Source organism: Prosopis cineraria, unplaced genomic scaffold (genome assembly GCF_029017545.1).
Source record: "Prosopis cineraria cultivar Desert tree isolate PC_DT_omini unplaced genomic scaffold, ASM2901754v1 PC12, whole genome shotgun sequence".
Lineage (NCBI taxonomy): Eukaryota > Viridiplantae > Streptophyta > Magnoliopsida > Fabales > Fabaceae > Prosopis > Prosopis cineraria.
The window spans coordinates 40,236,503-40,247,229 of record NW_026555343.1 but is presented as its reverse complement, the minus strand read 5'-3'; the positions used below and the strand labels follow the sequence as shown (position 1 = coordinate 40,247,229).

The window sequence follows — 10,727 nt, the reverse complement described above, 5'->3', positions numbered from 1 at the left end:
GATTGTGAGGCTTGAGGATTTATTACTTTGCGCGACTCAAATCTCCACTTGAAGATTCATTTTGTTGCTTGGAATTTGAAATAAATTTCTTGGTTTTTTTTTCCTCTTTGGCTTTGTTTGAGTTGTCCAGACTGTTGGTGTTCTATTGTAATTTTCATTTTTGTTTGTATTTTTTTTCCATTTCTGGATGTCGGTGCTAAAAATAGACGGCAAAAAAGGAAACAAGTTTTTTTTTTAGATTTAAATCCACTATCTTTTTTTTTTTTTCAGATTTTCCCGTTCATCCCATCCTTTTCTTTTTAAGCTCAACTGCACTGTTTGAATGGGAGGAAAGAAAATATGAAAAAAAAAATAAGAGAGAAAATAAAATCTCTCATGTTTGGATGAGGAAGAAAAGGCCAGGGAGAAAAAAATTGAAAAGAAAATGAAGTGTTAGACCGAAATGTTGGACTCATTATGTTTTCTCTTCTTACGAAGGGATTTTGAGATTTTGAGAGTAAAATAATTTTTTCACTGTCTACCCTCCCATCTGCCTCTTAGCTGTTTTTTTTTGCTTGACCATATAATTTGACCAGGCAGCGGCCTAGTCTTTAGCAGCTTCGACCTCAATGAAGAAGATAATGATGATGAGCTATATGGTGAGTTTGTTTATCTAGATTACATTTTCATTTTGTTTACCTAAATACTATGATAATATATATTTTTATGTTATTGTATTTAATTTTAAAAAGTGCCCACTTTTAATTTTGAGAATATAAAAATGACATATTTTTTATTAAATTATTTGATTTTAAAATATAATAATATGAAAATAATTTTTTAAATATAATTTCTACTTCTATTTTTTTAAAAAAAAGATAATTAAACATGATATATATATACATATATATACTAAGGGCATTATAAATATTAGTATATCTATTCATTTTCTTTTCTCGTTATTTTCTTTTATTTATTCAAATAGGAGGAGTAATAGTATTTTCTTTTTTTAATTTTTTTTTTCTCTTCATTTTTTTTCTTTTATTTTTTTTAACTCTCAACTTTTCTTCCCTTGATGTTGTTGTGTAAAGAATGAAGGTCAATACATAGATCGAGTGGTTGTTACTGCAGGGTTGGATGAGTGTGAAAGCATTGGTCTGAGTGCAGCAAGGTTGAGGGGAATGAGAAGAAGTTCGTAGAGCAGAGAACTAAGCATTGTGGATGCTGATCAAGACTAATGGCGGAAGATTTCAAATGCACACGGTAGCCAACTAGCCATCAAAGTCAAAATAACAGTGAATCGACAGTCAACATTAACAGGAAGGTGAAATTATACTCCTTTTAAAATAGGACGATATTACTCTAAAAATAATTTAGAATATTAAGCAACAAATTCCAAAATGTTTATACACGTCTTATTTTGTTAAAGACTTTTCTACTAGAGTCCCGACAAGGCCACAACTAATCATCCGTTGCTCAATTATATACATATATTCTACACTCCGAGAAGGTCACAACGGCCTTATCTATATATATAATGTGTGTGTGTATAATAGCAGTTTTACTGTTCAATCTTCTGCTTTCACAGATACAGCAAAGCCTTCGCGGGGCTCAAGGAAATATCAGCCTCATTCTCTTTCTTATCTCATTCTGAAAAGCTGTGAAGGAAAAAGCAATAATGGCTTCTGAGACTGAAGGTTTTGCAAAGAGGAAAGTGAAGGCAGCTGGATCATCCAAGTCAAACGTCACTCTTAGCAAAGCAGCTTGGACATCTGAAGAGGATAGGAAACTAGCCGAGGTTACTGCAATTCATGGGGCAAAAAGGTGGAAGTCCATTGCAGTCAAAGCAGGTATTAGCTCAATCAATCTTGGATGCTCCAATTTGATTTGTTAATAACTTGCTGGTAACATGGATCTAAATCCAAAGGACTCTACTTGTCTCGAGCCAGGTGAAGTTTTATATGCCTTTTAGTAAAAAGTTGATGAAACAGACAATAGTGATGAAGAAGGGCTTTGCTTTTACGTAGGTCTCAATCGTTGCGGTAAGAGTTGTAGGTTAAGGTGGATGAACTATCTCAGACCCAATATCAAACGGGGAAACATATCAGACGAAGAAGAGGATTTGATAATTCGGCTTCACAAACTCCTTGGAAATAGGTCAGTGTTGTGTATGTTATCATGTTATATAATATATAGGTGAGTCATGGATTATGCAACCTACTTATATTGATTTTTACAAAGTATGGACCCCCACTGGTTTTTAAAATATTAGTAGAATTAGCTTCACTTATTTTAAGTTAAACTGTACATAACTCTTATCAACCTTGAGTTATGTAAACATATCTAGGCACATTTTTCAATTTCCATGCATTGCATGAAGTTGCTGCCCATGTTTTGTGAATATGAAACGGCCGGAACATGGGAGAAGACTGAAGAGACATTGTCAAGCAATTAAAAGGCAAGGAACACACAATTCTTTGATGTCTAGCTAAAACTTGATTAGTAAGTCATCCTAAATTTTAAAATTTGTGTATATAATCGTTGCTATTGTTAAGGCTGCTTATTTAAATAACCTAAGGTTTAAGATGTTATTTGGCCCAAAAAAGAGAAAGGTTTAAAGGAATATATTGTCACTATTGGACCTCACAATCAAAGAAATGACAGGCTAATAATCAACAGTTGGGAAATTCTTTGCAAGGTTCTTGTTATAGTTTTGCAACTGAAGTCTTGAAATTTGCGAAAGCCTTTAACGTAACATGGCATGGTATATATATTTAGCCTATACTCAATTTCTTTATACATTTGAATATAACAACAGCTTTTTGTGAGAAGGATTATTAATGAAATGATATATGAGATAGCTGATAACTATGGTAGGTGGGCTTTGATCGCCGGGAGACTTCCTGGTCGAACAGATAACGAGATTAAGAACTATTGGAATTCTCATTTGAGCAAGAAGATAAAGCAGATGGAGAAGCACTCAAGTGAGAGGTCAACCAGATATGAGAACCAAAAGGTGGTGGATGATCACAAGATTCCTGAAGAAGCTGAGCCAATGAGAGAAAAGATTTCCCCTGAGGAAGCTAATGAAGAGTCATCATCAAAACCCAAATTTGATGCAGATGGGGTCTTCAATTTCTCCGAAGAAGGTCTCTCGAATCTGGAATGGGTTAGCCAATTTCTTGAACTCGATGAAACAACCACGGGACTCTTCTCACAATACTAAACTTTGCCATTAATGTTGTTTCCATGTCATAAAATGGTAGTCACTGTCAAATTCTTTATATTTAATATGTTAAATATAAATAGGTTTTAAAACTCTATATATTTCTTCTCTCATCACATTTTTCAATTATTTGTTTTTGTGGAAAAACTGAGAGTTAAGAGATTATCATTATTTTAAATTTTGTATCTATTAAAATGATTTTTTAAACAAGATAAAAATTAAAAAACTGTAAACTTGATGAATCATTTAAATTAAATCTGAATGATCAAGAGACGAAGAACTTTTAGTGCTTATTTATATGACGAGCATATTCTACCCCTCCAACATTTTTGAGTTCTGACCCGATAATTGGTGACAGTATTGTCAAGCAAATAATTTTATTTCAAAATTTAGGAAAATATAGTCGAGCTTCACTAGCACATATGGGAATAAAAATTTTCTATCAATTCAACATAAATTTACATAAGAGGGATATCAAGGATCTAATAAGCAACTGTGAGCTTTGAGTAATGACTTGCATTCACAGATCTACCAATATGTCTCTAACAATCAGGCGTCTTCATGCTTCTTCGAAATCTCCAAAATTTTGAAGTCCAAGAACAAGGGAAGGGAGCCAGCGTACATCTGTTGCTTCAAGGAAGGGAGAGTGAAGGATTCACACCTCTTTGAAGCCTTGACGTATGGAAACCTATGAGAAATTGCAAAATGTAAACAAGAACTAGGGATCTTGGTGAATAAGATCTCGACAAGTGAGGGGGAGAAGCAGCAGCTTAGGCAAAGTCGTGAGAGCTAGAAAGAGAAAGCGATCTGGGTTCATTGCTCCCTTTCTTTTCCTATATCAACGCACAGGATTTTCAAGCATAAGAAAGGGAGATTCAATAGAGAGAGGGGCTTGGGGGTATTGTGATTGTTAACCAAGATTCACAAGGAAGCAAATGAAGAGGTCCCAATATTATAAAAATCAATAACCATAAAATCTAGAAATTTAAAAAAAAAAAAAAGCTTCCACAAGATTCAAAATGCATTGTCTTGTAGCTCATGGAAGACGAGGAATGTGGCGGTGGTGTGGTGATGGGCTCTACTACTGCTGCCGCCGCCACACCACCACCACCACTATTATTATTATTATTTCTTTTTCATGTTTTTTTTTTAAAAATGGTCTGGAAGTGAATCAATTAACTATTAACATTTTTTTTTCCAATTCAGGATAACATTACATTATTTTAAAAATGTTAGGGGTAACATTATGATAGGGACGCGGAAGCAGAATCGTGCTAGTTTAGGGACAGAACCCTGAAACAACAAAAACACAAGAACAAAAAGAAAGGGACGAAATTTATGACGGAAATAAAGAAAGGTATGAAGTAAATAATAGGATAATGATCAAGGAGAAGATCCTCTAGAGCACCTGCCTCTAGGAACCTCAACCTTCGAAGATACCACAAGAGTTGATCACGCTCTTGATCACGTCTGTTTCTCACACGGGATACCACCACAAAGCACTAAGGCTCACAAGAGTTATAAACTCTAAAATGAATAATTTCATTCAACTTCTGTGTTGTTTACAATAGGGAGCATGCCTAATTTATATAGGCTCATAGAAAAATATTTCCTAAAATTAAAACCCTAATTTCCTAATACTAAAAGGAGAAATAATATAAAATAATAATAAAATATTCAGCCACATAATTTAGGAGATGTGATCCTAAAATTATGGGATTACAAAATTTAAAATTAATATTATAATTAATTCTAACCTTTGACTAGATTCAAAATAGAAAATCAAATCAATGGACCATTAAAATAGGAAATAATTTAGGAGACAATCAAGGGATCATAAAGGATTTAAAATCACGCCACCCTTGACTTTTTTACTAGGATTTCATGACTCCTTGCTTGCAAGAGGCTCAACTTGTAGTCTTCCTTGCATTAGGCTAAGGTCTGCATCTTTTGAGCTTGACTCTTCATGAGTTTGGATATTAAATACATTATACACGTATAGATGCTCTCCTTTGGGCTTGAGAGGAGTGCCCCAATGCTCTCCAAACTCTTGAACTTCTTGCACAAGACTGAACAAGGCTTGCTTCATGGCTTTGGTTCGGGCTCTTGTCATTAGACCTCCAATATGTTGTAATGAGTCTTTAGGTACATTGGATTAGAAGTATTGGGCTCCTTCTATGTCACCATGCTCATGATTACCATCCTCAGGCTTCGTTACCATTAATGCTATGTCACCCGTGCTATGGGGTCCATCACATTATATCTTTAAATATTTTATGATATTAATTATATTTTTGGAAAAAGTTTCAGAAGTAAATTTGCATATTAACCTGACCTAAAAGATAAAAAATTTAACCAAATGCATGACTGCACGTATAATTTTATTTTTATCATATATGTTTAATAAAAACGAGAAGCAACAGCGCTTTTCCATCTCCATCGGTTAAGTGTGATTAAATTTTGACGCGTGCCTCCGACGATGAAAGAGACGAATAAGGAAAAAAACCAGAACAACACTGTCCATACAGTTATGGAAGAAGTTCGACCTATAGCGAAGAGAATCCAACAGCATAAAGAGTTAAAATTAATATCCGAACGATAAGTTGTGAGATAATTTTCTGTCAGAAAAGGCCTAAAGTTTCAAGATATGATAATTTCCCCGCTTGAATTATCTCTTATCCGCTTGAATTGTCCCTCTCTTGCGGGCCATTCAGAGAGGGATAAACAGTGAAATTAAGTTTAAAACTATATATATTCACGAATTTATACCAATGGCTTTTTGTTGGGATGAGAAATCTTTAATGACACGAATACATTTCAACCACCGGATTAAATCACTAAATCGTTAGACTAGTGTCTTCACTAGTTTAACAAATTGCTTTATCTATGACTGAATCAATCCTTCATAAGAAGCAGATTTGAATTTTGATCGAGTTGCCACCTACAAGATCTAAAAGCATTCAATAGCTAATAGATGTTGTAGTTCTGCAGCTCTTACTCTTTTACGCCTTACGTTTTGACAAGACTTCCCTGGCAGTTAGTCATTGGGGGGGGGGGGGGAGTGTGTTCTCACGCAGAAAGAATTAGTCGCCGCATCAGATAAAATTCTGGTTTATTGCCAATGGCCTTGGGACCATATCACTATTTTGGTACGGAAAACGAATTCAATGATTGGTGGTTAATTTCTGCTTCCTGCATGGGAATGTCTCAGTTAACGAAGTTTTGACTAACAGACTAACTGGTTGAATCTATAATTCACGAGCACGATAATGGCTAAAGAATGAACAACTTGCATTCCAGCATGCTAAGCAGTAGATTTCCAAAAATCCAAAAATTAAAGCAAACATTATGTACTCACGAGTATGGACTCGTTTACAAATCAGTAGCCATCATTGAGAATTAGCCCCATGCCATGGAACATGCGTAGTTGACCACCAATTTGCCATCGATCCCAAAATTCTGGACAACCAGGGTAGCAACATGAGAAATCATGACTTCAAAGATGCAATATGATAATGAACAACAGGATTAGCACTCGAAAGCTACAATATCGCAGCACTGAACACTTGCCCAATGCCCATTATATGATGGGATAACAATAGCATTAGTAGCTAGTTTACAAAACAATAGACAACAAAATTAATTCTTTCTTTCTTTTTTCGTTTTTTAACTTCTTTTCACTTCGAGCACAAATGCACCTGACTTGAGAACTGACTTTGGCATGAATTAAAGTATCGGATCCCAACGTCATCCCAATTTCTTCCTAATTCCATCCATCTATCATTTAGGTATTCGCCACCTCACCCCGTCCCTGACTTCATCTATTTTCCAAGGTTGAAATGTGATGGGTTCCAGCCCACTGCTACTCCCAAAACACACAACGGAGACAGAACAGAGTGGCAAAAGGGAAGAAAAGAGGAAACCACTAGTTCAGAAGAAAGCATGAGAGTTACAGACCAGATAAGACAGCAAAGTAGAGGAGAAAAACACGGAAGTCATGATCAAGAGATAAGTGGAGCAGTTAAAGAATTGTTGACATGAGTACATAAAGAGGAAAAAAAAAACTGAGGAGTCAGGGGCATGAGAAAATTTTCAGTCAGGTCTTAAAGGAGAGTTGCCAAACTCTCGAAAGCTAGCAAACCTTTAATGTTCTTGGGGATTTAGCCCTGTACTCTTGTGCTTGTGGTACGTGAGTTTATGTCGTAAATACTTTACTTCTTTTAGTCATCTTATTTGCTGGTGTTCAGAGTCTGCAATCCATTTCTTCACTTGTCAGTATCATTTGTAGTGTTTGTGCTATTCAATATCCTATAGCAACATTCTATCAATAGCCTTTGCATCATTTTTGTATTTTGTCGCAATATTTCTGTCATTCAGTGTTTTCTGGGTGTAATATAGTTCCTGGGTTCAGTCTTTTAAGGTGGTATCGTATAATATTTGTTCAGTGGAATAGTAAAACTTAAGTTTCGTCATTTGGCTTGGTCTTTGTTTTAATTGTTTATAATGTTGTGGGTTTAGTTAGAGAGTTTTACTAGTTCTTGACAAAATGCAACTTGAACGTGAGAAAATATCTCGTATATTTTTCAAAAACACAAACTGACCGCTGCAAGAGGTTAAAGTTTTCAAGCATATTCTCTCATTCTCAATGAGTTCATAACATAATAAGACTAATGTCATTTGTTTCTAAGCATGAAGCAATGATGATCAAATCTTTAATAAACATTATCACAATCTTACGCATTCTACGGCACACAATTTTACCCAGTTACAATCTATCCATCAATTCTGTTCTAACAAGGATGAAAAGATTATTATCACTGAATGAAATAATTAAAATTTCAGCCATAATATCAGAAATATGAATAATCAATCACAAAAAGGATATAAGAGTGGAAATTAAAAATAAAAGGAGTCATTAACATCTTACATTATACAAGTCAATAACTGATTCGTCTGGGTTTGGTGAGAAGGCACTATTCACATACACAAACTGCACAGCCATGAAATAAAAATTCAGTATTCATTATTTGTGGAGTATTTGACAATCAATGCGGAAATAGGAATTGTGATTGTTTACCAGTGTCTCCCTGTGGAGTTGCCGGCGAAGAAAGTCGATCACTTTAGCAAATTTATCAGTCCCAGCAATCTGCCATATCAGTAGTATATGAAATTCATACTTTTCAGGAATTCTTTATCATGGTATATGAAAAATGCTTCACAACAAAACTTGCAAGCATTCACACAAATCAATTTCAGATCTTCCAAAATGCAATCATTTAACGAATTCAATGTTGACTAGCCTTTGAAAACATAATCATACACCTCAAAGCTTTCCATTTGGGCAAGGCTTAGGTGTCCCATAAGCCTATGTTTTTCACTGAGGAGAAACTGTTTCATCCTGACTAGTATCAAAGACTTCAAATCCATATAGATAGACTTGGAACCATAGAAATAACACAATGCCTCATTTCATTCCTTTTCTGTTGTCAGGATGAGAATAGGAGCATGAGAAATATTTCAAGCCTCAGGCCACAATAACTCCTCACATGTTTAATAATGTCTACAACTGATCCCAAGTTTCTACCGTTTAGGTCTTTACAGCAGAATTTAGAAATTTACCAGTTCACTTTTGGAGTATCCCTATCCATGTTAGAAGTTCAAGTGACAGCATTCTAACTCCTGGAAAAAATCCTATTTATATAGCTGAAACTAATTATTTCTTCATTATTCCACTCGTTAATGGCTCTCCAGGTCATATGCTCACTGTAATGATTATGGAAAACAGAGCAACTGCAGCTCAGTAATCGGGATACCTTCTTGGCCCCAGGAGCCACTACGTATGTTGATTCCTATTGCAGTTTCTTAAGGTTTTTGTTTGCATTCCTAGCCCAATACTGCACATGTTGCTCCTGGGGGTTTGGGCAAAAAGTCATGGGCCACATAAAAAAGAAACCTTAACTTTGTCACTGAAACTTCATAAATCATCAAACTTTCAAGGATACACACTCCAAAAGTACCACTGACAGCCTCAAAAGCTCAAGTGAATCAAAATTCAGTTCAGTTAGATCCCTGAACCAAACCACATTGTCACTCAGTTAACACCTTTATGCCTAAAAGACTAAACCCAATCAACATTTGAATTAAACTACATTAATTTTTTCACGCGAAACCTTGCTGTGACTGTCCATGATAGGATATAACTGCTTTGGCCTAGACGTATCATAATCCTGGCAGGCAGGCATAAACTGATGAAAACGACAATAAACCACGATCTTTCTTACTCGTCTGGATAACAAATACTGCAGAGTGTTTTCAGATGAGACCCACCATCAAATGTAAAATTTGACAAATATATAATTTCCATAACATAACAGTGTCACTCTTCCAATTATATTATACAATTATCAAGTTATCATTAAATAATAAAAATAATATATATATATATATTTAAAGTATATGCTAAAAGGGGGAACTTTCGGGGTTCAATTACTTATGCGACAGGAATATTAGCAATATTGACTGAAAAATTTAAATTAAAAATACCTACAAAAAGGAGAAGTGGAAATCCAACTCTAGCGATCATAGAAATACCTTAAATTTCGCTTGCTTGAGTATAGGAGCATCACCGGTGGCTCTCAGATGAACAACCACTGCAGAAAGATTGAAACCCATATTCCAAAACCATCTGAATAATCCATAGTGTAACTTAGTTCAGGATTAATAGAATCGGAATTTTATTCATCCGCTGGGACTCACCTTTGCGAACGTCGCCTGGTGAATCGGTAGCCATGGTCTTATGAAATCAAGGACCCGCTCAGTAATCAAAACAGCCCCGATCGGATCTCCCGATCAATTTTACCGACCGACGTTTCACGGCGGGAAAATATATATATATATATATATATCCTCAATATTCTGTTTTTGGTACAATTTGCCACAATATTGAACAAGATACGGCCATCCTGAAAGGTGGGCCAATAAATGAACTAAGATATGAAAAGCCCAGATAACCAAACCGGCTTAACAGTTTTGGGCAGCCATTTTTAAAAAGTAAATATTTTTGGCGCTTTTATAAATATACCTTATATCATCAAACAAAGTAAATAATTGAATATTTATTATATTTTATATTATAACTGATTTATTATATTTTTTAATAATATACTATTATATATTAATGATAATTTTTTTGTAAATTTTTAAATTTTTAATAATAAAACCTTTATATATAAATTTAAATGAGCAACACTTTTATATTTTAAAAATTTGATTCATATTTTTTGGACGCATTATTTTTTTACTAGTAAACCAATTTATCCAATATTTTTTATTTTAAATATTACCTTAATTTCTACCTTCAATATAATGTAATTAATCCCAATATAATTTATTGTCAGGTCTCCGCCAATACTTTAAAAAAAAAATACTTCTTCTCTTGAATCTTCATAGACATATATTATGTAGAAAAGGAAAAACCAGTGTAATATGATTTTTTTACCCAAAAAAATGTCATCACGCAAAA

General features: G+C 34.4%; 2 protein-coding genes across 3 annotated transcripts; one reads left to right on the top strand and one right to left on the bottom strand.

Annotated features, from left to right (window-relative positions):
- The first annotated feature begins 1,193 nt into the window (after nt 1-1,193).
- LOC129288411 (transcription factor MYB3-like) lies at nt 1,194-3,279 on the top strand. The gene is made up of 4 exons (XM_054924960.1): nt 1,194-1,303; nt 1,568-1,829; nt 2,007-2,136; nt 2,857-3,279. Exons 2-4 carry the CDS (start codon nt 1,658-1,660, stop codon nt 3,203-3,205), a joined length of 651 nt encoding a protein of 216 aa, XP_054780935.1. The 5' UTR covers nt 1,194-1,303; nt 1,568-1,657; the 3' UTR covers nt 3,206-3,279.
- Nucleotides 3,280-6,475: 3,196 nt separating this feature from the next.
- On the bottom strand, nt 6,476-10,120 carry LOC129288412 (ubiquitin-like protein ATG12). 2 transcript variants are annotated; one of them, XM_054924961.1, is made up of 5 exons: nt 9,962-10,120; nt 9,797-9,855; nt 8,283-8,351; nt 8,133-8,195; nt 6,476-6,664 (listed from the first exon to the last, which is right to left on the bottom strand). In XM_054924961.1, the coding sequence occupies exons 1-5, from the start codon at nt 9,993-9,995 to the stop codon at nt 6,605-6,607; spliced, it is 285 nt and encodes a 94-aa protein (XP_054780936.1). In that variant the 5' UTR covers nt 9,996-10,120; the 3' UTR covers nt 6,476-6,604. The 2 variants fall into 2 exon arrangements, with proteins under 2 accessions (XP_054780936.1, XP_054780937.1); XM_054924962.1 differs by having other exon boundaries at nt 9,797-9,890; nt 9,962-10,114.
- Between the last annotated feature and the right edge of the window lie 607 nt (nt 10,121-10,727).

What these genes read in the sequence shown, in the direction of transcription:
- LOC129288411 (XM_054924960.1), top strand. Translation starts at nt 1,658, where the DNA reads ATGGCTTCTGAGACTGAAGGTTTTGCAAAGAGGAAAGTGAAGGCAGCT. An exon ending in GTCCATTGCAGTCAAAGCAG is followed by an intron (nt 1,830 to 2,006) that starts GTATTAGCTCAA and finishes GCTTTTACGTAG; the next exon opens with GTCTCAATCGTTGCGGTAAG. An exon ending in CACAAACTCCTTGGAAATAG is followed by an intron (nt 2,137 to 2,856) that starts GTCAGTGTTGTG and finishes TAACTATGGTAG; the next exon opens with GTGGGCTTTGATCGCCGGGA.
- LOC129288412 (XM_054924961.1), bottom strand. Translation starts at nt 9,995, where the DNA reads ATGGCTACCGATTCACCAGGCGACGTTCGCAAAG. An exon ending in TCAAGCAAGCGAAATTTAAG is followed by an intron (nt 8,352 to 9,796) that starts GTATTTCTATGA and finishes CTGATATGGCAG; the next exon opens with ATTGCTGGGACTGATAAATT. An exon ending in AACTCCACAGGGAGACACTG is followed by an intron (nt 8,196 to 8,282) that starts GTAAACAATCAC and finishes ATGGCTGTGCAG; the next exon opens with TTTGTGTATGTGAATAGTGC.